Here is a 25,979-nt window from a genome sequence, read left to right on the forward strand (position 1 = left end):
TTTCCAGAGCCCCAGGAACCCTCTGTGTGCCTGGCCAGTGCTCCCAGCCCAGCACTGGGGCTGGCTGGGTTTGCTGGGCTGAGTCACTGCACCCCTGACCCGGGTTTGTTACTGCCCCAGATGAATTATTGATCCCAAAGCTGTTGTCTGGTGTTTGTTACCACATCCTGAACCCGTAACTCAGTGAGGCCACTCTTAAAACCTGCAAAGCCTTCCCCTGAAATTATTGTTGTTGGTTCTTGGGGCTAAACTGGACTAGGAAATGCAAAGCAACAGAACTGCAAAGGCCCAACACAGAAACACTGGGGCAAGTGAACTTCTGGAATGGTTAAGAAAATAAAGTCTTTTTCAGGCAAATTAATTATTTTTCACCATCTCCTCCTTCCTTCTTATTCAAAGGCCAAAGCCAGCAATTACTGCTCTGAGAACTGTGTGTACCAGCACTCCCTGAGCACAGGCTCCAGTGGGATTTCACAACTTCCAGGGTTCATCCTCAGGGTCAGCAGCACATCCATTTATAATGGCAACCTCAGAGCCCTGACAACAGCTCCTGGCCCTGCCACAGGGAATTCTTTCAGCACTCTGCAGATCCTGAGGTTCAGCACAGAAGGTGTTAAGCAAGTTTCCTTGAGCAGGCAGGGTGTCTGCCAGCCCCCAGCTCTCAGCTAAATGCAGCTTTTTGAGAGCAGCCATCTCCTCCACATTTCCTGACAAGTTACCTTCTCCTTCCCTGTGCTGCAGGGCTGCTAAACCCTCCAGGTCTGGGATCAACCAGGATTAATCACACAACTTTATTGATACAAAAGATAGATACTAGAAGGGTGTAAAGAGACTTCTATAAATAATTCTTAAAGCAAATCAAGATGTGTCTCTCAAGGCAAGTGCCCACTGTGGGAGAGCAGAGCATCAAGGCACTATTGGGGTATGGCCAAGTTTTTCCTGCAGGTCAAACCCAGCCAAACCCAGTTCCACCAGACAGTTTCTGTCTTGGTCCCTGCCCAGAGGCAGCCAGTGTGAAGTCCTGACACCTGTGCACACTGCTGACAGAAAGGGGAAATATGACAAGCCTGAGAAATGGGACTCCCAGGGAGCTGCAGCTTCCCCAGAGCCCTGGTCTGACACCTGGGCTCCAGGCCCCTCTCCCCCTGCAGATGAAGGCACTCGTGCCCTGCCCAGCTGGTTTTTTGGATTCCTTGTCCTCTGCCAGCTCTGGCATTTCTCTACAGCCACACTCAGAGCAGACCTTCACACTGTTAATAAAAGATGGGCCAGGTGAGCTGCTGGGTATTTCTACACCTTCTCCAATGAACTCCAAATGCCTGAGCAGGTCTGAGGTCCCAAAATGCCACAACAAATAATTTGAGGCTAGGAAAGCTCCCCGAGCTCAGCATCTATCTGAATGTGACTCTTTAACTAATTACAATCAGCTAATTATTAATGGATCAATACAGAAAAGCTCCAGTAGCATCTTTGGCATGAGACACTTTAACCTTTAGATGTCCAGATAAATCATTCATGACACAGGACTCATTAAATTTGCAAAGTGTGTCACAAGCAGCCACAGATTGTCTAACCCAGTTGACAACACACTTGTTAGAATTTATGTGGTTACCACAGCAACAGCTCCAAATTCCCAATCCTGTGTTTGCCCTTCCTGATGCATTCCCAGGTACCTGCACAGAGCCTCTGCAGCCTGAGCTCTGCTGTGCTCTGCTCTCCTCCCACTGCCCACATTTCTGGGAGCTCCTGGGCTGTGGGAAACCCTTCACTGCCCCCATGGACACTCCAACATCTCCTGGAGGAATCTCTGTGGTGACATTTTCCTGAACCCAGGGAGCCCAAAGCCTGTGGCCTCTGAGCATGGTGTGACAGCAGAGGGGAGATGTTGGGTACCAAAGGCCTCTCCCAGGATTTTGGGAGGCTGAGCTGTTCACCAGATCCCAGAGCCCAAATCAAACATTTGGGAACTGCACCAGGCAGAGCCCATGTTCCAGCAGGGGACACAGTGCAACACAAAGGGCTGAAGGAGGCAAACAGGCTGTGCAGTCAGGCTCCAGCAGATCTTTGCTCCTGGAGCATCTCCTCATGGGCAGGACAGGCTGGGCTGACACAGCTCCAGTTTGTGAGGTGCTGGATCCATCCCTGTGCTCCCCCACTGCAGCTGCCTGTCCTGGCAGTGAGAGGGATCCCTGCTGACAGCCCCACAGCAGGAATGCTCCCCGAGGGCAGCTGCAAACGAGGGAGGCACAGAGGGAGGGCAGGGACACAGCCAACCATGGCTCAGGACCCCTCCCTCGGGGCCACTCCAGGTGACAAAATGCAGAAGATTTGACCAATGCTGCCCAATCCTGGAGTTACAACTCTCTCTGAAAATAACAGGTTGCCTCAAGGACTCTGAAATAATTTAGGAAACCCTGTGGGAGTGGGGAGCAGCTCCCACTGGCTGTTTGGGATGTGCCCTCCCCACTCTGCTCCTCAGATGGGGAATGAGTCAGTGCTGAGCCCACACGTCTGGGACTCTGCTCCTCACCTCCCGAGGCTCCTGAGGACCAAGGAGCCTGAGCATCACTCCTGCCAGCAGCTAAAGGGATTTACAAACTAGCCAGGGCTGGAGTCACCCATCCTCAGGACTTCCAAACAGGATCCTTGGGGAAAAATCAGCTCTTGGCTTTAAAAATACTGAGCCTGTTGCAGGGTGGAAGAGTCTGTGCCCTGTCACGGGGAACAGGATCCCCTCCCTGCACAGGAGATCTCCAGAAAGGCAGGACACAAACCTCAGTCTCCTGCATCCCTGCTTTTGGATCTTTTGGATACAATCTTCCAAAGATTCCTTCACAGCATGCCTGTCACTGGAACTGCTTCACACAAACTAAACCCACCACATTAGGGGCTGTAAATCTGTTTCATCTTCTGGCAAGTACCAGTGACACAAGCTGAGTAACTTGTCCATATTTCAGGATTCCAACAACATGTTCAGTTATAATTGTAAAAAGTAAAAATAATTAAGTATCACCAGCAAAACACCTTGCAGGGGTTCTGTTCCCTGGGTCACACTGCCTGGCTGCAGCACAGGGTGAAGTTTGAGCAGACACAAGCCCAACCAAACAGTTTTACACAGTATTCTGAAATGCATCCTAAATCCTCTTTGTTTTCAGTGAGGAGAGCAGGAATAAGAATTAAAAAGCTTCATTTCCTTAGTGGTGGATGGACATTCCCACAGTTGTGTAACAAAATCACTCCCGACAGAAATAGCAGCTCTCTGTTAATACACTTGGCTAAAGCACGTTTCATTTCTGCTCATTCCCGAGCCTTCCCAAGTACCCTCCCGGCTTATGTAACCTTCTGCCAGCCTGCACTTCCACCCTCCCCGTGCAGGTGGCTTCCACGTTCATTCCCGAGCGTTCCCAGCCCCTCTCTGCTCTCTCCAGCCGGGCTCCCCCCCGCTCTACCTTGTGGTGGTGGCTCGAGACCTCGTCGCGGCTCCTGCCCAGCTCCTCGGCCAGTTTCACGTTCTCCTCCTGCAGAGCCTCGAGCTGCTGGGACTTGTGAGCCGCTGCCAGCTTGAGCGCCTCGCTGCGAGCACACAGAGAGCATCGTTACCACGGCAACGCCAGAAACCGGGGGAGAGAGGCGGCTTCGCATCGGGGAAAAATACACAAAATACACAAAAAAATACACAAAATACACAAAATACACAAAACCCAGCGGGGTCACGGGGCCGGCAGCAGCGGGAACAGCGGGGACAGCCCCGGGGATGGGATGAGGCTGCCAGGGCTGCAGGTACCCGGGATTCCCACGGGCTGGGGTTTGGGATTTGTGCAGGGCACAGGGCTGGCCGTGTCTGCAGCCTGGGCTGCTCACAGAACTGAACTTTGCAGCCAGAGGTAAACCACAATTGCTCAAAAGCATAAAAAAAGAAAGAAAACTTGGAAAAAAAGGCAACAGAAAAAACAGCTTTGAGCTCCACTTATTTAACTACTCCCTGTCAGGTCTGACATCCAATAGTGCAGGAAGCAAAACCTGATCTATTCCATTATTTTAACAGACACAAAACTGCAAATGAGACAAAACCAAAGCTGAAGGAAAAAAGGCTTTGCAGCTTTCATCAACCTGTGTTGCTACTAATGAGTAAAGTTCCCTTAAATACGTTGATTTGCAACAAATTTTTAAAAACATTTAGCATGCTGGCTGTAACATGAGTGACGAACAGAAAATCTTTAAGATTTGACATCTTTCAAAAAGCACAAAAGATACCCTTAATTTCACTGAATAGTAATTTTTATTACTCTTTTGCTTTTTAAAAAAGGAGATGCAGTACTCCTGTGTGCCAATACTACAGACTTGACTGGAATATTAAAAATACTTTTATAACTGTGGGAAGGAGAAGAACCCTTACGTCACCAACTTATTCACGCACCTCAAAATACAAGGATCTGTTGGCACATTTAGACAAAAGTCTGATTTTAGTTCAGCATCTCGTGGGACTCTGATTTTTCAGCCATTCCTTCTACTTGGTCTCACCTGGGCAAATTCCCACCCTGATCCCCCTGGACTGGAGCTCTCTGCTGCTCAGGAATCCCTGGCACCAGGCTAATCCTTACTGTCATTAAAACAGGGCAACATACAAAACAACTAAAGATCAATTAAAAACTACACAAGCTTCCCTTTGTCCCCAAGGTCCCAGCTCTGATGATCAGAGGCCACTTCAATCTAAGAAAGAACAGAATTAAACCCCTCAGAGTGATCAGGGTCCTGAAACACCTGGTGGTGCTGGAGATTCTCAAGGCAGCATCTCCTATAAAGAATTCCTGCCTGGCAAATTACAGCCCAATATCTGCTGCCTTTCCACAATTCCTGGAAAGAAATCCTGCCTTTCTCAAAGGGGTCTGTGCAAAGCTCCAGGTTTTCCAAAGCCACAGCCAGACACTGAATTCTGTGAGCTGGTGGCCTCTGTGCCCTGGTGTCACCACAGATGCCACAAAATGACAAATGGAACTACAATAATTATAATTAGTCAGAGCTGCTCTTAAGCTGTCAGCAAGATTCCAGCTCCTGCTCCATGAGCCAGGAAATTCCCCAGGGAGCCAAGGTGGAAATTGGTTTGTGATTTAATGTACAACCCCTCTGAGAGCTGGGGATGTGCAGCCCCTGCAGGGCCCCAAGAATTGGGATCTTTATTCCCTGTGGCACAGCAGCAGCTTTGCTGCAATGGGATTCCACAGGGCAAATTTCATGATTTCAAATGCTTTCAGTTCATTTGTTTGTGGCCAGTGTTACACACTGTGAGCCTGCAGTATGTCAAATGTTGGTTTTCAATGAAGCAGCTCAAATAAAGAACAATTAACTCAAGTTTTAAATCCCATATATAGGATTTGGTTTACACCATTTAGGAAATAAATACACAGAAATAAACTTCACAAAGCTATGAATGAAAAACAAAAGGAGAGTCAAGTTTCTATAAGCAAAGCCACCTAAAACTCCAAGTGTACTTGTAATTAAATCAGAATTCTCTTCTAATAAAGATTTTAATATTATCTTGTGCCCTTGGGTGGCAGAACCCTCCAACAAACAAATTGTTTCAAACTATTCTCCAAGGATTTCTTTAATTCCCTTCAGTAATTTAGTAGAAACATTCTCATGGCAAGTTTTGCACATGCCAAACATTTGGCAAACAATTTTGAGTCAATATCTGCTTTATAAGTCAGGATACCAGAAAGCTGCTGAAAGACAATTAAAAAAAAAAAAAAAAAGAAGAGGTAAATGTACCCACAAAAATGAACAGATTTAATAGTGAAATACTTACAATTCCTTTTTAAGTTCTTCCACTTTCTTGTTCTCCAGATTTAGAAGCTCTTTTGACTTATTAAGTTCCTCTTCGTTTTTCAGGTTGTTTTGTTTAAGCATGTCCAACTTAAAGAGGAAAAAAAAATCCTCATTACATCAATGAAACCATTAATATATATATATATATAGATATAGATATATAGATAGATATATATAGATATCTTACATATCTTATATCTATATCTATATCTGTCTATATATATATATATCGATATCTTTAGCCCCTAAATTAACCCAGCCTGTCTGGACTGATGTGTTTGTCCAACTACAAATGTTACAAGACCTCTGCATTCAGAGAGAGCAGCACAAAGAATCCCAAGCCCACTGGAGAGCAGTTTCCAGGAATGTGGGAATTCCAACACCCCAAGGTAAAGCCCAAAGCACCTCCATCAACTGCTGCAGCACTCAGAGCATTATTTGTTTTTTAAATGCAGAGCTTGTTGCTAAAGCCAGCTGTCCCCTTGATCTTGATGCCTCTAAGCTAACTCATGAATTCTGCTTTTCCATACCTTATTTTCTGAGAGTCAGGAGGGCTGAATGCTGTGCCTGCACCCCCAGGAGATGAATTCCCTGCAGAGATGTTGCTGCATGGGACAAAGTGCTGGGCACGGATTTCCTGAGCTCGTGCCCCCCACAGAAACACCAGCAGCTCATGGAGCTGATTTGTTTGCATGCACCAGGGTGTATTTATTACATAACAGATAATCTGCAGCCATTCTCATGGCATTGCAGGATCCTGTGGATTTTTTTAATCCTGGAAGGGAACCCCTCCCACATGAACGTCACCAATCCTAATTCTGCACTGGCAGATCCCAGCTGCTCACCCCCAGGGCTCATCCCCAGGGCTCTGGCAGTGCTGAACAGCCAAGGCTCAGGGCATCCTCCCCTTCCTCAGGCCCTGGAGCAGCTCAGAGTGGTGGGAAGACAGGGACAGGACACAGATCCCAACGGGAGCTGCTGCACCTTGGACTGACACCACAAAATACAAAATAACCATGACCAAAAAACCATGTGCATTTTCCATCACTCTGTGCTCATCCAGGAATTCTTCACAGTGGGAAAATGGCAGAATCCTCTCCTGCCTATTTAAATTCTCTACAATTCAACAGCTGCTCTCACAAAGCAGGTAAAACTTTTCACAGATAAGAATTTAATGTGATTACTTCATTCTGCAGCTTCTGGTTTGTCTGTCTCGAGTTCTCCAAAGAGGCCAAAGTTTCAATCTTCTCTTTGTGAATGGCATCCTTCTCCTTGGTCACCTGCTCCACTGCCTGGGAAACATCTTCTGCCAGTTTGGCCACCTGGATATAAAGGGAGGTGGGGGAAAAACCAGTTATTCCCAGCAGGAACTCTGACAGCAAAAGATCAATACTTTATGCACAGCTCCGTGTTTGTCAGCTGCTTCCCAGGTAAGTAAGGACTTAAACTGGGAATTTATCTGAATTTTGGAGCTGCACAAAGTATGAAATGAAGATTCAATTCCATGCAGGAACAGATTATAACCCCATGCTCATGTCACATCTGAGGAATTTGAATTCCTGGATTTCTCATTATCACCACTGTGACTGCTCTCAGATCTCTCACCTCTTTAGGCAGCAGCAATTCAACAGATATTCACTTCCAACAGCCTGGTGTATTTTCAGAAATATGGGCTTACAAAACTTCAAATATTTGGAAAATAATGGAATTAGAGATAAAGCCAATTATTGCATTATTTCAGTGTTGTTCATTATGGCCTCAAAAAGGAAATACTTCACAATGATATTAAAATACTTAGGCAGGTGCAATCTATAGGATCTCCTGATCCCAATTTGCATTCCATGTGATTTTCTGGGCTTCAAGCCACACAAACTGAATATCAAAGTGTTTTATAAAGAATTTGTTGGTGGTGAATACAAAACATTTCTGTGAATAAAAAGAACTCCAGCATTGTCAATATTTTCCCTTCCTCTCACACTGCTTTTATCCAATTTACAGAAGCAGCACCTTCTTTCATATTTTTGGAGTAACTCAGGTTGGTAGTTTGCTGTAATTGCACATAAAATTACACAAAGATCCACTTGAAAACATTATCTATCACTACTTTAAATTTTATGTTGCAGAGTCCTTCAGCAGAAGGAGCTGCTCCACATCTCCTCACAGATTCAGGGAACACAACTTCCTTTTATTCACAGTTTATGTTGTTTTCTTGTAACATTCAGCAACAATAGAGGCTTTTGTAGTTAAAAATATTAAAAAAAAAAGAAAAAAAAAGTGTCTTTTAGACTCACAGTTGCAACTTGCAACACCCCCCAGGTACCACAGTGAGAGCCCACAAGTGCAGTGTGTTATCAAGTGCTGAGTGTGCAGGGAGGTGCAGACAGGACACCAGGGTTAGTGCTCAGGATTAGTAGAACCAGCCCCAGACTTGACTTTTAACTATGAATTTCAATACCTCTGGTTTCTGTACTACTGCTTGGGCCTGGAGAGTCTCAATTTCTTTTACTTTCAAAATCAGATTTTTCATTTGCTCCTGCAGCATCTGATTTTGGCCCTGAGACTCCAACAATTTGCCTGAGAGGTCAGTGTTAGTCTGTTCTAAAAGTTTAACCTCCTCATGGAGTCTGTAATAATCCTGGAATAATATCCCCTTCTCCTTCACTAGTCCCTCCTGACTGAGGAGCAGATTTTTCTGCTCCTTCCTCAGGATCTCCAGGTCCTGAAGGTACTCAGTTCCCTCCTTCTCCATCAGCTCCATCTCGTGCTCCAGCACATCCATCTTCCTGGCGATGCCGCTGTGCACGCCCCGGAACTCGGCCGCGGTTCTGGACACGGAGGCAAAGTTGCTCTTCAGCCGCCTCATGTTGGCAGTGACGTGCTCCTTCTCTGCACAGATGACTTGTTCCTCTCTCATTATCTCCACCAGTTTCATTTCACACTTTTCTTTCTCCTCAATGGAAAGTGTTTTCTCAGCCAGAACTTTGTTTTTCTCTCTCAGCTCTTCTAGCTCCTTCTCCAAGGAGCAGATGTTCCTTTGAAGTTCTGTACGTCCCAACAGAAATGACTTCTCGTCCAGTTTTCGAGCTTCCTTTTCCAAGGTTAAGGATTCTTTCACAAGAGCAACCTCTTTGTTTAATTTCTGACACTCCTCCTGCAGCTCATCCCTCTCCCTGGTCAGCATTTCCCTGGCAAAGGAGCAGGTGTCCAAGGAAGACGACAGGACCTGCTTGGTGTGTGCTGCAGCTGCCAGCTCAGCTTCTAATGCTCTTTTGGCATCCTGGGCCTTCCGCAGAAGATTGGAAAGGTCACATTTACAGGCCATTAAATCTTGGTTTTCTACAGTCTTCTTACTGAGTTCTCCCTTCAGGGCTTCAATGGAATTTTGGAGTGAGGCATTCTCTTCAGCCAGAGCATTCCTGGACAGGAGGTCCAGCTCACGTTCTCTCTTCAGATCAGAAACTGCCTTTGCACAGGACTCGTTTTCACCAAGAAGCTCCAAGTATTTTGTCTCCAGTTCCTTCCTCTCTTGGAGAAGAGCCTCATTGTGCTCCTCAAACTGCAACAACTTCTGAAGGACAGATTCCTTCTCCAAGGTCAGCTTGTTCATTTTCTCAGCGCAGACTCTCTCACAAAGCTCAGCATATGCTGAGGCCTTCACAAGCTTCTCAGCAGTTGCCTTATTTTCATTGAGAAGTTGCTCCCTTTCAGCCAAAAGCCTCTGTTCTGATGAGGAAAGAGCCTCTTTCTCCTGATGTAAGTGATTGCATTCCAAACTGAGTGTGTCTCTTGAGGCTTTCATCTCCTCAAGGAGACGAGTGAGGTTCTCAAGGGAACTCTGCAGCTCCTGGGTGTCTTTCTTCGCTTTGCTGAGCTGGGTTTGCATCTCCTCCTCTCTCACTTTTAACACTTGGTTTTCACTGACTGCCTGGTCTAAGCTCACTTGCAGCTTTTCTGTGCCTTTGAGGAGCATCTCCTTCTCCTCCTGCAGGCCTGACAAGAGCCTGCCCAGCTCCTCCTCCAGGGCTTTGTGTCTGTCCTGCAGAGCCAAGAGCTCCCCCAGGGCTGACACTCTCTCTGCAGCCAGAGCTGACACTTGCTGCTGGAGCTCCCTTTGCTCTCTGGCCAGGGCCTCACAAGAACTTCCCAGCTTCTGGATAACTTCATCTTTGTCTTTTAGAGCTGCATCTTTCTCTCCCAAAAGTCTCTTCTGATAACTCTCCAGCTCTTCCCATTCTTTGACATGTTTCTGACACGCCACATCCATGGCATCTCTGCTGGCCTGAAGCTCCTCCAGCTTTTGGAACAAGGTTAACTCCAAGGACTGCAGAGCCTCATTTTCCTGAGCTGCCTCCAGCAGCTTTGCCTGCACTGCCCCGAGTTCAGAGAGTAATTTGCTTTTCTCAGAAGCCAGTGCTCCCTTTTCTGTGCTCTCCTGCTGGCTTTTGGCCTCAGCTTCTTCCTTCTGCTTTAGGATTCTTTTATTTTCTGCCTTCAGTTCTTCTTGGTCTTGTTGCATTAACGAAATCTTTGATTCCAATTCTTTAAGTTTTGATAACAAGGGACCTCTCTCTAATTTTAAAGTATTCCCCTCCTGTGCCAAAGTCTCTTTTTCTGATCTCAAAGCCCTCATCTTGTCTGACATTTGTTCGATTTCTTTTCTGGAGGAGGCTAACACAGAGCTTAAGGACTAAAGAAATAAAGTCGGGGGGAAGGGAAAACAAAAATCAAGTCAAGCAGACAAATGAGAATTGTGCTTTAAGGGCAAATAGAGCAACTTAATTAAAGTTTTAAAAGTGTATACACTGACACACTGTGTCTGTTTGAACTCTGCTGGCAGACACCCCTGCTACATTACAGAACACACATCATCCACAAGAGGATTTTAGTGGCTAAATAATATTAAAATTATCATGGTTTAAAGGTTCCTCCATCCAAAATTTCATGTAATTTATAAAAGTACTCTCAATAAATTGACTGACTGTAAATTGTTCAGAAGAGCCACAGAATGATTTCATGAGACTCTAAATTAATTAAAATGCAAGGAGTTCTATTAGAAACTGACTTGCAATTCTCAGTTTCACCTCCTCATGATTTTCACATAAATATGTTGTCATGATCCCTTTAATTTTATCCCTTTAATTCAAAACACCACATCAGTGCTGTCAATATTGTGTGTCAATTTATACACTAAATAATTTGCTAAATCATACAGCAAAGATTATAGCAAATAATTGCTGAGGCATGAAAGCAAGCAGTAAAGTCAAAGAAATGGGAGGAAAAATTAAAATTGCTAAAGTCAAGCTACACACACTGAATAGCTGCAGATCATACTACAAATAAAAGGTGTGTAGCACTTCTAAATGAACTAGTTCACAATGCATCTTAAAATGCAAGCACATAAAAAACCAGGGGATGACATCTGGCTCCAGCTGGCTGTGCTGAGCCAGATCTATGAACATAAAATGTTAACTGATATTAAAGAACTGAACTCATCAACTCTTGTGGAACTGAGAGCAGAACTAACAACCAGTTTGTCCTGTGGGCTTCTCCTCCCTAACCCACACCCACACACCCTGGGAAAGGTCAAAACAGAAATACTACAAAAATCTGGCTAGGAAAGGTTGAAGCAGAGAGAAAACGAGTCACTGAGACAGAAAATTTGAACTTTAAGTCACTTGCAGAGTGACAAAAGCCACTTACTCTGGCCTGCTCTGCTTGTTTCTGCAGCTCCTCAGCCTGTGCCTCCAGCTCGCTGTTTTTCCTCTGGGCACTTTTCAGTGCCTCTTGTGCATCCTGCAGGTTCTGCTTAAACCCTTGGATGTCTGCATCATGTTTAGCCACCAGCTCAGAAACTTCTTTTTCATGCTTTGCCTGAAGATCTTTGTACTGATGTTGGCTGCTCTCAATCTGCTTTTTCTGGTGGAAGGTAAGACAGTAAAACACAGTTCAAGCAGCAGTGGGACCGTTTTTCTGCACAGTTTTGGTGCTTTTAAAATTGTTCTTACCATGTCTGTTAAATGATCCTGCAGAGTTTTCAGTTCTGCTTGATGAATCTTGAGAGTTTCCTGCTGACTCTGCTCAGCTCTCTGGGTTGTCTGCTCCACATTTTCCTGAAGCTGAGCTGCCTTTTCATTTGCCTTTGTGAGCTCGAGCTGTATTTGCTCCAACTGCCTGGAAAGAGCAAATGAAAGAACATCACTTTCTGCTGACAGCACCACAAGCACAGAGATGAAAGAGCCAAGATTGTGCTGGAGTTCTATATTCTGACCAAGCATTTAGAAAGAGATTTCATTGTTTAAAAGATAGTGTTCTGCTAAACAGGGAAGATCAAGTTATATTCTCCCCAGTATTGTACACACAATTTTTATTTGGGGAAAACCCCCCACATTTTCTCTCACAAAATTGTGACCCAAGTCTTTTATATATCTAAATGAACTGAGTTTATCAGGTAATCAAATAATCAGGGAGCACAATCACAAAACAGTCTGGATTATTCAAGAGGTCATTTACTGTGGGCAATAAGAAGCATGTTATGTAAGAATTTTGGAATTATCAGTGTTGGATGCTCTTCAAACCACTCCCAGGAGACTGCTTTGATTGATTTAGTTTGCTAGAATAAGCTCACTTGTCATATCAATGTGACACTCAGGAGCATCTTGTTCAGATATTTACAGAAAAATAAAATGAGAAGCTGGGAGTGTGGGAGGGGAGATGTGGCAGGGATGAAATACCTTTCTTTTAACCTCAGCTCATCGTTCATCCTTGTGAGCTGGGCAGAGCTGTCTCCTGATGACTTCATGATCTCTGCAATGTCATTTTCAAGTTTGGCTTTTGCTTCCACCAGCTGCTGCTCCCTCTCTTCTCGCTCCCTCAGCTTCCTCTCCATCTCTGAGCAAAACAAAGGTGGTTAAGCTGTAAATTCTACAGGAAGGGCATGCAAAGAACAGCTGGAGAACTAAAGAACTAAAACCAGCAATACTGATGCTCCAGACCTCACAGATCACCCCTTTAAAAAGAAAAATGATGTTTGATTGAACTGGTAACTGCAGCAGAAGGTTAAGGACTCTTAGCAAAGAGCAGCTGGTCAGGAGCTCTTTGTTTCAGAAGTGTTTCACTCCAGGCCATGAGATGCTGGTACAAGTTCTGCTGTCCCAGAGGGGAAGGAGGCAGTGGAGGAAGAGACCTGCAGGTCCTGCAGGTGAAGTCACTCCTCAGCTGTTCCACAGCAGCAGAAAATGAACAAGGAAGGGAGCACAGAGCTGCAGTGAAAAATGCCTCAGGGTAGGGCAGGCACTGCCAGGGGCAGGGGCAGCCTTGGGGTCACTTCTGCCACCAGGCAAGGTTTGCTCCAGGGCACAAACCCCCTGCACTGGTTTTACAGAGATCTAAGGAGATGAAAGGCACAGCAAAGCCTCCTGCAGGCTACAGGGCACAAGGCTGAGGCATTTCCAGAACATTCCATTTCATCCCTTCCTTACCAGTCAAACTAGACTTGAGCTGCTCCAGTTCTGAAGACATGAGTGCAAACTGCTCTTCTTTTTGGTTCAGCTTCTTCACCGTTTCTAGGCAAGTAAAATTTGGAAAACAAAGTTAGTAACTACTGAAATGTAGACAATTCTACCTACTTGCAAGGTATGTCACCCTTCAGAGAGGCTACAAATAATCCTGTCCTTTCCACAGCCCCTGAAACTGCTGGGACATCAGCTATGAGCTTGAAAGTGTTTAAAAAACACATTTTGTTGGCATTTAATTTCTGCAGCTTTTTAGTTCTCCGTTTATTTTAGCAGCACATACCTTGCATAGCTTGTTGAACATTCTCTGCTTCATCAGCTGCACTAGTAAATTTTTCTTTCTGAAAAATTGATAAAAACTTAAGGTAAGGCTTGGTACTAACAGAACAATTCAACCACTGTATTTGGTATTTTTCATGTACAAATAGAACAATCTTTGCTCCTATCATAAGAGATCTCGAGTTTTTGGGTTACAGCTTAGCACAGATTTCCCTTGCCTTGGCTGCAAGTCCCTCAACATTTAAAACAACTCCTGCAGCAGCTGCCACAGATTCCAGGGTGGGAAACAAGAATTTGGGGTTTCTATCCCTGCTGCTCCCAGGCTGCACAGGGGACACCTGTGAGCCCTCCCCCACCAGGGCTCTCCAGCTTTACCAGCAGGAATTGATGCCAGACAGTGAAGAAAAAGGAGGATTTTTAGGAATGCAAGTGAGGCTCTTCCACCAAGTTTGAATATTTACTACTGGCCATGGAAAGACCAAAATTCCCATTGTTTTGTTACTAATGCCAGTGAAGTTCCTCAGGGAAACCCCACCCAACAAGACAGCATTTGGAAACTTATGTAAATGAGAAATGTCTTTTAAAACCATTTATAAGAAGCATGTAGCAAGCATTAATTGGCACAACAGCTACAATAAAGGGCCATTAAGTGTTCCTAAATTTAAACTGCTGCTGCTTTTGATTTGGTTTAATTTTATCTGCAATCCATAAATAGATGAGTTCTATTTAGACAAAACACCTGATACAGCAGGACTGAGGACTCTTTTTATTCTGAGGCAGATCCCATTAACCACAAACCCTTCCCCATTTTTTCCATGAGTAAAACACCTTTGGAAGGCTTTGCTCAGAGCTGATCCACAGATTTCCATGACACTCTCACCATGAAACCCAAAATTCAAAGAGTAAAGTCAAAATTTTGGGGTATTACTCACCAAAACTTGAAGTTCCTTTTCCAAAGAATCTTTAACTTGATTTACTGCACTCAAGTTTTTCTCAAATTCAAGAAGCTTTTGCTCTTTGCCCTGCAGTTCTTTGGCCAGATTACTGGCCTAACAAAGGTGATGAAATGGAGTAAAATAAAATGAGAAACATGAATGAAAAATTGGGAAAATTAAAAGGTGAATCTGAAAGAAATAACTGTAATATCAAAATCACTCTAAGATGAAAAATAAAAGAAAATTAAGAAAAAACTATGATGGGTTAACTGAGTGAAGCTGATTTCCACTGATGACTGCATACATCACAGCACTAATTGCATCTTGGAATAGATTTGAAATCATTACAATTTAGTTCTTTTGGCATTAATTGTGAACACATTATTTAATGGCAGAATTTCTGAATACACTCACAATTTCAAAGTTTCAGCATTAGTTCAATCAGTACTTTTGATTTTTTTTTTTATTTGTGCTTCAATTGGCTGATCAGATCAATACACACACAGGGAGGGAATCTCTGGAGCACTCCCAGTGCAGAAATCCAGTGTGGCCTCAAAAGGAGTCAAGGTAAAAATTTCACATCTTGGAACCACCTGTGAAGAGTTTAAGGGAGCTTTTTCCAGTTATTTCCCCACTACTCTTCACTGTCATCAGCTTTACAGAGGTTTCATCCAAACCCAAGGAAAATCCTGCACCAAGTTGCAGTCTGTGCCCCAAAGTGCTGTCAAACAGTGCCAAAACCATCCCTGCACAGCCTGGGCCCAAAGAAAAGCTCCACCAGGATTTTCTGTGCTTTCTTTTGTTTTAAAAGCCTCTCCCATCACCTTGTCAGAGGAGGGGAAAGGTAATGAAGGAAATATTTCCCCACTGAGTCCCAAGTCCCCCTTGTCTATCTCCAAAGATTAAAGCCCTAGGGTGTGTGGACCCTCTCCCAAACCAGCCAACAACTTTTCCACAACAGGAAGATTTCAGCACAGACATGCCCAGATCTGCAGCAAGGAGGTGCAGAAGGAATTTTTTCCTTTTGCTGATTGGTGCAGGTGGAGCAGCAAAACCTGTTGAGACAGGACCCAGTTCCTGCTCCTCTAAACCTCCTCAGATGGTCCCAAGATACACCTTCAGGAAAACTCCTTTTTTCTGTGATGTATTTCCTATAGCAGATTAAAAGGGTACAAATGTAAAATAAAAGCAAAAGAAAACCAAAAGGATGGATGTTGATACAAACCTGGCTAATTCCATCACCCTTCTCAGTCTCTAAAGTCTGAATTTGTTTCTCAGCTGCCTCAAGCTGCTTGCTAAGTTTCTCGATTTCCAATTTACCTTCAGAATTGGCTTTCTCAAGTGCAGCAAGGTCCAAAAGCTTTTCTTCAGCAGCTTTGATCTGTGGTGTAAGACTATCAATAACTTTGGTTTGTTCATTGTACTTGGCTTGCAGTACCTCTAGCTCCTTTACCTTTATCTCAGCTTCCTGCAATTTGTTTAAAGTGTCTTCCATTTCTACAAGGTGCTGATCTTCCACACTTTCCAGTTTGGTCTTCAGGCTTTCCAGGTTTTGCTCTTTCTCCTCCGTGACTGCCACCAGTTTTGCTTTCAGGGACTCGATCTCTTTCAGGTGCTGAGATCTCTCATTTTCCTGCTTCAGTTTTAGATTTGCCATTTCATTCTCATAGTCTAATTTCATCTTCTCAATCTGAGTCTTTAACTCAGCGAATTCTGCAGTCTGAGCCCCAACACCTTTGCTGAAAGAAACTTTCAGCTCTTCCATTGCTTGCTGATGGGAGGCAATTGCAGATTCCAGCTTGGACTTCCACAGCTCAATCACATCAGAATTCTCCTTGTTGGCGTGGTCAAGCTTGCTTTTCAAGGATTCATTTTCCTTTGCCATCCTCTCATTTGAAGCTGAAAGGGACTTGATCTCTTTCTGCAAGGCTTCCTCACTAAGGCCAAACTTCTCCTTCAGCGAGTTCATCTCGTTCTGGTGTTCTTTGCCAGCTGCTGCCATTTTTTCTTGCAAAGAACTGATTTCTTGGAGCAGGGAGAGGGAAGTGTCCACGTCGTCGATGTGTTTGCTGGAATCCAGCCTCCCTCGGAGCTCAGCCACCTCCTTCACCCTCAGTGCCAGGTCCCTCTCCAGCTCCATGATCCGGGACTTCTCTGACACTGTGGCCACCTGTGATCAACAGCATTTTAAGAAAAGAAAAATTACAAAAGACACATTTCATACAGAGACACTCAGGCCTTGCTGAAAAGCTTCCACCGAGCGTTGCAAATTGCTTCACAAAGGGAAAAATGTCCACAGTTCATATGACAAACATCTTTTATTGTCTAGAAACATAGAATTTACTAAAATTTGTTCTTCTGGTAGTATCTAGAAATAAATTACTAAAAAATTTACAAACTACCCGGATGGGTATTATCAATGATTAACAAAATGTTCCTCAGAACCATTTTAAGGCAGACTGGAAAAGAATGGAGAATCTTGAGGTCTTTGTTGAAATAATTTCTTCCAAATTCATCTCACACCAGCTATAAGACTGTCAGAAATTGATAAACACATTTTGAACTGATAAATCCTCTGAAATCCCTTCTATATCTCCTTCTCTCCAAAAAAGTGTCCTGGCACTATCTGAGCTTTTCACTGACTGCTGGAGCAGTTTTTGCTACAGAAAAGCTCCCAGAATTAATTCTAATTAGGAAGTTACTTCTTTGACCTCCTGGAAAAGATATCACTTACCCACAGCTGCCCTTTAAAAGTACTTATTACACATTAAATTGTTGGTTTTATATTCATCCTGGATTTCTTTATTCATCATACCTGACCTTCAAGAAAATCCCCATGTGTGAACATGAATATATGTGTGTGTGTGTGTGTATATCTATTTTTATTTTAAAATTGACATCTGATGGACTTCTGACTTGGTCAGCTATATTCTGACAGGCAGCAGTATTACTAATTACTGAGATAATCATTAAAAGATTATATCATTAGTGGGGAAAAGAAGAGCTAAAAAGCCACTGCCAACTATGATTTAGCAAAGCAAACAGTGCAGCAGCTACTGTAGAGCTCAGGAACCAAGCCCCAAATACTCAGTTTGTGTTAAAAGGACTGGCATGTTCAGTCTTAGCTTTTTGGGGTTTAATGAACTGTGCTAATTTTTAAAATGAGCTACTGAATATTCCCTTCTGTCAACTCATGCTAATTGAATGTTCCTTTCTGTCAACTCATGATCCCATCTTGCTACTTTTGGATCCAAGGATTACTTTTGCAGTGTGAAGACATCTTACCTGAGTTCTTGCACGAGTCACATGTCCAGGCACACACACACACCCCAGGGAAGCTCAAAATTAATCCTAATTTTTTACAGTGTTCCAGCTCTGGCTACGGCAGGAGCAAGGACCTGTTCCAGCACGTGTCACCCCCGGCTTTGTGCCACCAGAAATCTTCCACAACACAGATCAGGCTCGTTATTCAAACAGGGAAAACCATTACCCTAGTGTCTTCTAACTCCCTCTGGAGTTTGTCAGCTTTGGTCTTTTCAAAGAGCAGGCTCTGTTCAAGCTCCTTAATGCGGGCATGCTCCAGTTTGGTCTGCGTCTGTTAGTGGAGAGGGAGAGGAAGAGAACACAACGGTGCCACCATCACATGCCAGCACAAGAGGAGGAGCCACATGCAGGCCGTGCTGCCAGAGCCTTCTAACAGGTGAGCAGAGAGGATGCAAGGGGGGGAAAATGGACAGGAAAATGCTATGGATGAGGAGGATGGGCTGAAGGTGTGAATGGATGGGCGTGTAAAAATGAAATCAACCGTGTAAAATAAATAAATAAATAAATAAAGTGAACAGCAAATGGAGGAATGGGAACAAAAAAAGTTTCATGCAGCTGAGTAGAAGTTATTTATCAGTACATGAAGTTTTCAGCACAAATTAGAATAGTTATGTCAAAAATATATAAATGTGCATATATATCTGTTCCTGCTCTAACAGGATGGGAAGTCCCTTTCCTTATCATCCCACTACCTTTTCCTTTAATGCCTTTGGCTGATTTTATAAAAAATTCCTCATTAACAAGGGGACAAAAATTCTCCTCTGAAGCTCATGTGACAAATCAAAACTTTAACTTTCTTATTTTGATAGTAGCTGTCTCTAAGTCTCAGCCATAAAAATGCCTCTGGCCAAGAGCTGGGAACATGAAGGCTCCTCTGTCACTATGGTTTGAATTATCTGAACAGAAACAGAGAGAGAATGGCTGTCTGTAACTCCAAAATCCTGCTCTGCTCCCCCCCTCTTCTCTTTCAGGAAGGAAGCAAGCTACAAGATTCCTCAAAACCAGATAAAAAAGTGAATCAGCCTGGTTGCTCTGCAGTTATGGATGTCTAAATATATTGAAGAATATGTGGAAGTAAGAAAGAAGTAGGATCTTTGGAATTCTAACAGGTTCCTAAAGAGAAGTAGGACACAGATGAACCCAAGTGAGCAGGCACCTCCTGCTTTTTGCTCACAAACAGAATTTTTAGCAAGAACACAGAATATTTGATATTCTGGCTTGATATTCAGATAGTCCCTGAGGCCTGCAAGAGAACCTGAAGTTTGGGAGGAGCAGGGAAAGTCCAGCAGGTAATTCAAACCTGACCTGCACCTCTGATGTGGGGAAGAGAAAAAAATGCAAGAGAAACATAAAGATGGGGATGAGCTCCTTATCTGCTTCTCCAGACACAGAATTCCTTCGGCAGCAGCAAGTTCTTCCTTCCAAAAAGCATCCATACACCCAAGGGGGTGAATTTTTTAAACAGCTGAAAACAGCTGGCCATGTTTCTGTGGAGTTCTTGGTCCATAGACACTTTTAAGTTGCTCCTTAGATCTGTTGATGCTTTCATTCTGTAGCAGGGCTGTTTCTCACTCAGTGGAAGATCTTCAGGGTGTGACAGGCAAAAATGCTCCAAGAACACAGATTATTGCTTTTCCTGCCCATAGCCTTTGAAAATGGAATTAAGTATTCTAAGGGAAATAATATTTAATAAGTGGCTACCATTCAGTTTTCTCTCTGACACAGGTCAGTGTTAGTTTTGATCCACAACTAAATTGTAAGTAAGTTTGAAAAACAATCTGCTTTAAAAGGTGGAAATTCAATTCCAATTCAATTCTAATTCACCAAGGGGATCTACTAAAACTCAAGAAATCCCAAATCTCATGGTTACAGAATTCCCCCTGTGTGCCTTTGGAATATGTAACCTTAAGGTTTTTTATGCTACATAAAACCCAAACTCTTTGATCATTAATTTTACAGACAGTGCTTTCCTGCTCCAAAGATCAGACAGACCTTCACTGATTACTGGGGTTTTTTAAATCCCATCTCTTACATACTACAAAGGCAAGGAAGTTAAAATCCTGCCAAAATGGAAATAAAAGATTAGAAAAGAATACTCCTGAGATCTTTGTTTGACACCTTTTTCCCAATTTAGAGATGAGAGATTATCCTTTAATCAAATCTGATTTCCAAGGGACAGATTCCAGATTTACTGAGGTAAAAATCACTGAAAAATTTTGAACTGCTCCAATTTCTCTCCTGATGATGTGGAGAGAAATTCTTACTGATCATGGTTCTCTTTGAGGAAACCCAGAACTGAGAAGAGAGAGTACTCCAAAAAGAAGAAAATAATTTGATTGCAAACCTTAACTTGGATGGAAAAGAAAAACAGGAAAGAAAAAAAACAGACAAGAAAGCCAATGGAATCATCTTCCCCTTCTCCCGAGCTTCACAATCAGGGAGGTGATGTGGAAATGGGATTCTGACTCTGCCTTGAACCTCCCAGAATTCCACCCAAACTTGGAGGCTGGATCAGCCTTTTGCAGCACCTCTGTGCTCTGGCTATTCCTTCACTCCAGAATAAACCTCCCTGTGACATCTCCATCAAACTGGGAAATTGTGCTGAGGCCACAAATCCTGACAATCAGTTCTAGGATGGGGCAGGGCACCCTCCAGGCCCCTCGTGCTGGGCCACAACCACAGGACAGCACCAGGATCAGGCAGGGGCAGCCTGGAAAGTCTCCCCTGGAGAGTGAAAATCTCAATTTTTAATGGAAACATCAGAACAGGGAAGTCAGGAGGAAAGATGGGATCAAAGAAGGGGTACACAAAACAAGAGGAAGGAAGGGCACATGCAGATTTATTTCTAACAAAGCATCAGCCTGACGGGGAGACTGGAGGAGAAGCAGATCCCTGAGGGATCTCTGCAAAGGGAACCCCTAAGGATGCACAGCAGGATCCAGCTCTGGTCTTGAGAACTTCCTGTCTTGGCTGGGGATGCAGCAGAGGATAAATTTACCTTTAAAATTCCACTAATCTGAGTTAGGGAAGCAAGAGGACTCCTTAAACATCTTGCATGGCCATTTCTGTTATCAAGTAACACATTTTTCCTACATAATTTGAAGAGGAGCTACATGAAGAAACAGTAAAATCAGACAGCTTTGTAAAGTAATTGTTCAGAGGGTTTTAATCATGTTCCCCCTCAGCATTTCATACAGAAAAAAGGAAACAAATTTGGGAAGATGAAGACTAGACAGATTTTTTCCCTCAGAAAAATTGTCATCTATTGAACAGCAGCAGGATCTCATAGGAGAGCAGGCAGGATTTTGTGAAGAAAACAGCAAAAATCCTACATTTAAATTAAGGCCACTTCAGGATGTTGGTCAGTCAAGTTCTGCAAGCTCCTGGACTCTTGAGTGAGCTGCAAAGGTTGTGACCCTACAGAATTCTAAAGCCACACTGGCCTGGCTGCAGTTAATGGCACTGCCACGTTTAGTCATTACACACATTCTTTCCAAGAAATGTTGTAATTGCTCTGAAAGCAACATGCACACAAATACCAGAGTCAATGTCTCAATAACAGATTATGCAGTTAGTGAATCAGTAAAAGCATTTTCTGCACACAATCTGTTAACATGGGATGTCTCTGCACATTGAAGTGCCCTCTTACATTTTCTGGGTCTTCCGAAATCTGCCTCTTTCGCTATCAGTAAAATTAAAAAACAAACAAACAAAAATGTTTCACCTGCAGACTCAGCACTGCCATTCCAACACAAACAACAGGAGAAATTCCATCAGCTTGAATTCAGTTTAAACCCCCAAGTTAAGCAGCTTGACAAACCAAAAGAGTCTTTAGGATCGTTTGCCATGATTATCGATTGATTTAACAGAAAATAAAAAACTAAAATATTTCCATGGACTAAACAATAAAAGGAGCATTCTATGAAGAGTCTAGATAGGTATCTTAAAATGGATGGAAGACTAAAATAAAAGAAATGTTATATGAAATGAGAATTTTCCATAAGGCTAGCACTTCAATCACAAATGCTTGATAGCAACACAGTTAAATAAATTTGTACTTTATGCTTCTGATTAGACAATACAGCAACTAAAAGTATCTTGCTTATTAATTGGAATTTTGGGATAAAAAATTGGCAGTGCTCAGATACTTGAGTGCAATCCTTCCCTAAATGTTTTCTATTCTGAGTGTGCAATAACACACTGTGCTGCAGCCCAACATTACAATTCTATAAACAACAGATAAAAGTTGCACACATGAATTGCTATTTACATTTTATGTGCAAACTCTTCATTAATTAACCTTCCTTAAGGGAAGCACAGGAATTACTCAAGAAATGGATCAAACAGTTCAAGTCTTCAATATTAATTTTTAAAGGCATAAATATTAACTTGCAATTTTGTAACTTCAAAACAATTTTAATTTTGGTTAAACTTCTTAGTGGTTACTTTTAACAGCAAAAGGTAGAATTTTCTATGAATTAATTTATTTTCTCTAAGTAACTACACCCTTTCCATAGCACAGCCTTTGCTAAAGTGTGTAACTGAATTTGGGGTGCAATCCTGCAATTTTGGGACAATGGGCTTACTAAAGGACTGCAGAAATGGGTATGATTTTCATGTGGCTGGACCAGGATTGCATCTTTTAATGATTCCTGCCCTCCTGGGTATCCCTTTTACAAAGCTGGAGATATTTTACCTCTAGGTCTCCTTTGGTAATGGATTCTTCTTCCACACGGAACTGAAGGTCTTCAACTTTCCTGTGGGGACAACTCATTAAAATTCAAGTAATTTTGGAAGCAAATGCTTTCAAGCTCACTTTTCAGTGGAAATCAGAATGACAGTGACAACATTCCCACTGTAGCAGCAAACTGCCAGCAACATTAAGGAGAAATTTCTCACAGGAAGCACCAGAGGGAGGGAAATTTCTGTCCTTAAAACACTACCAGTGCCAAAGTAAGGCATCACTAGTCCTGCAGCTCTTAAGAGGGCATTTTGTATTAAAACCCTTGAAATCCTCATTGATTCTCTCCTTTTGTCACCCTTCTGGATGATCTGAGGTGACCTAAATCAGCAGTTTGATCTCACATTCTATATATTCTACCATCCATGTAGGAAACAGCCAGAAATTCAGGACACATCCAAAGGATCCACAGGACTTCAAGATGTCACAATTGCATCAAAACTTCAGCACTGAGAAACGTGTCTGGATCAGGATGAACAGCAAGATGCACAAGGGGAGCACAAAAGGAACATTAATTACACTAATGAGGACAGTCTGGGGTTACCTTTTCTCTTCCTCCAGCTGATTGAGGAGCTCCACCTTCTCCCTGTCAGCTGCCTCCACCATGGCTCGGAGCTGGTCCATTTTTGCCTCCATCTCCAGCACGTGCTAATCAGGAAGAGGAATAAAACCAAAATTTACTAAGCTGGGAAATACAAGAATTTTTAAATTTATGTACCTGTACCTCAGTAGCCAGGATTTGGTGAAGTGATGTGCCAAGTGACAGGAATGTTATCAAATATGGACATGAGCAAAGACTGCAGTGAAGTTCAACAAAAATGAGTTAAATCCAGCAGATCTGGCATCTCATCAAGCCAAAGATCCCACAAGGGACATCTCACAGGTATGGATTATTTTACTTTTAGCACAGCACCTCTTACTCCCAGCCCTTTTCAGTAGGAAAAGCCCACTTTGGAGGTTAAGGCCATGGTGTTAACTCTGCTCCAGAGGAACACAAACTCCCTCACCCGGTCGTGCCCATCGCGAACCAGAGCCAGTTCCTGCTCGATCTCCCCGACGTGGCTCGTTGCTTTTGCAACTTCTGCCCTCTCCAGGTCCCTTTCTGCCAGGAGCTGCTCAATGTGCTGCTGCTTCTCCTTCAGGGCCTCCTGGAGGGCTGTGGTGCCCGAAATTTTTCTTGCATAGCGGGAAGAGGTTTCTGTCAACTTCACAAAGTAAATGAGTTAAAAACCATTCTGCACCAAGAGAAAGGAAACAGGGGTGGAGTGGGCACCTCCAGATCCACAAACACAGGGTTAGTAGAGCAAATGCTTTCTGTGACCTACTGCACCTTCTCCTTTTACACTTAAATTCATTTTCCAGAATTTAACAGTGGCCACCACACAGCCCTGTAAGGAGGAGCAGCCAGAGGAAGAGGCAGGAGGGATGAAGTGAAAATAAAAGACCTCAGTTGAAGGTGTAGACTCACACAAAGGCTGGCTCAGGATGCTCCTAAGCATCTTTTTGCATTAAAAAAAGAAAGGCAACTTTCTAGTAGGCCAAAAAAATCATGTCTCTATTTAACAGGTCATTATCTTGGGTCACCAGCAGCAGTCCAACACTTCCAAATGCTCCATGAAAAGCTCTGGGAACTCCCACCAGCATCTGGCACCTCTACCATGGCAAAAGCAGCCAGCATGAAGAGCAATTACCCTGACCTTAAAGCTACAACCTTGAGAAGAACAACAACTGTATATAAAATAAAATATATGTTTCTATTACTTGGAATTAAATTACTTGTGGGAAAAAGATTTGGAATATTAAATTTCAAGAATGCAGATTACAATTAATCAGGAGAATTGTAGCTAAAATGAAACCAGGTTTTCCTTGACCTTGCCCCACTGGAATCAGTACCAGGGAAAATTCACTATGTCCCTACCAGCTACCAGTTTTTGAGCTAGAAGGGAAAGTAAATAAATTAAAATTATTAAGTGAGCAATAGTTGTGAAAACAGCAAAAACTGAAAAAAAAATCCAGTTCTGTTCATAAAACCTGTCTTTAACAGCTGAGAAATTTGCCTAAGTATTAAATGAGAATGACAGCTCAGTTAATTTTTAAAAAAACCCAAACCATGAAGATTTGCTGTTGTATCCTTTAGCTCTGCCTAATCACCCAAATCAGGAGCATGATCCTTGCAGAGATGCAAACACTGAAGAGCTGCCAGCCTGGGAAGCTGGCACTGCCCCCAGCCCCAGCTGAGAGCACAGCAGGGATTTCTGTCCTGCCAGCTCAGCCACCTCCCCTTCCCTGCTGCACAATCCCTGCCCAGCTCCTGCCAGCCTGGATCCCACCCTGCTGGTCCCTTCCAGTACCAGACAGAATAAACCACATTCACTCTGATGCTGCAGTGGTTGTTTCAGACCCTCCCAGTTTCTAGAAAAAATCCCATTCCAGAGTGTATTGCTTTCTAACAGTTTTAGGTGTTCAAATCACCCCTCACTCCCAACTGCAAAACAAATCCAAAACTCTTCAGAGAAGCATGAGCTTCCTTCAGACTCAGCAATAAACACCAACTGCATCAGACAGCCCCTTAAATCAATGGATCACCTACTCTGACAGCTGCTTTTATTACTCAGGAAAAAGAAAATAGAAACAGCCCTGAACAACGGAGCAGTCAATGTAAGAGTCCAGAAATCCCCAGAAAAGTTTTAGTTTTCCTAGAAACTGAAGCAGGAAAAGTCTGCTGGGTCAAACCTGATTACGGGAAATCTCGTTTCCCCAGCAGCTTAACTTTTAAAGAAAAAGTCTCAGAATTATTTGGACAATCCTTTTAACTTGGATGGCCACCAAATGTTCACCCTGCCTGAGAAAGCTGGAATTTTAATTCCAGATATAATGGATTACAGCAGCTTTGTATTTTATGACCTAAATCATGCAAAATCCCCGGGACACAACAAAATAAGCAAACAGGTTTTAGACACTCACAAGGTGTAACTTGGGGGATCACAGCACATGGAATGAAGCATTTGGTGCCACGTGTCAGTGCTGTTATCCCAAACTAGAGGGCACTCTGCAGCTGCAAGTGCAACTTCCAGAATGGATTAAGTGATGAAGTCCCACTGTTTGTGCCAAATAAAAATCCTTTTTGTGGCCAGGTATTAACCCTGGTGCCCTGACCGACTGCTGACCTCTGGTAATCTGCTTCAGTCCTGCAGGAGCAGGGGAAGTCACCTCTGGGCACCTGCTGGTCAGTGGGACAGTGGGACAGGGAACCTGCTCCACAGCACTGGGAGTCACTCCTTCCTAATTAGATCTATCTATGGACTGTGGTTTAAAAAAATAAAAGGAATAAGCTAGGGGACTGTGGAAAAATCCAATTATTTCTAT

General features: G+C 43.3%; 1 protein-coding gene across 5 annotated transcripts in view; it reads right to left on the minus strand.

Annotated features, from left to right (window-relative positions):
• The window catches only part of CLIP1 (CAP-Gly domain containing linker protein 1), a 59,536-nt gene that overhangs the window by 7,995 nt on the left and 25,562 nt on the right, over positions 1-25,979 (minus strand). For 2 of the 5 annotated variants that reach the window (XR_009115372.1, XR_009115371.1), the window contains exons 6-19: positions 23,621-23,818; positions 23,158-23,261; positions 22,569-22,629; positions 18,039-18,143; positions 15,774-16,718; positions 14,546-14,662; positions 13,618-13,675; positions 13,302-13,385; positions 12,555-12,711; positions 11,829-11,994; positions 11,524-11,739; positions 7,008-7,145; positions 5,804-5,910; positions 3,450-3,573 (exon numbers count right to left, since the gene is read on the minus strand). Coding sequence is in view for 1 of the 5 variants with exons in the window: in XM_058037141.1 (XP_057893124.1) it covers positions 3,450-3,573; positions 5,804-5,910; positions 7,008-7,145; positions 8,297-10,510; positions 11,524-11,739; positions 11,829-11,994; positions 12,555-12,711; positions 13,302-13,385; positions 13,618-13,675; positions 14,546-14,662; positions 15,774-16,718; positions 22,569-22,629; positions 23,158-23,261; positions 23,621-23,818 (4,689 nt within the window). In the remaining 4 variants the exon portion in view is untranslated. Of the gene's footprint in view, positions 1-3,449; positions 3,574-5,803; positions 5,911-7,007; positions 7,146-8,296; positions 10,511-11,523; positions 11,740-11,828; positions 11,995-12,554; positions 12,712-13,301; positions 13,386-13,617; positions 13,676-14,545; positions 14,663-15,773; positions 16,719-18,038; positions 18,144-21,521; positions 21,555-22,568; positions 22,630-23,157; positions 23,262-23,620; positions 23,819-25,979 lie in introns of all 5 variants that reach the window. The other 3 variants (XR_009115370.1, XM_058037141.1, XR_009115373.1) reach the window with 3 other exon arrangements.

This window comes from Melospiza georgiana, chromosome 18 (assembly GCF_028018845.1).
Source record: "Melospiza georgiana isolate bMelGeo1 chromosome 18, bMelGeo1.pri, whole genome shotgun sequence".
NCBI lineage: Eukaryota > Metazoa > Chordata > Aves > Passeriformes > Passerellidae > Melospiza > Melospiza georgiana.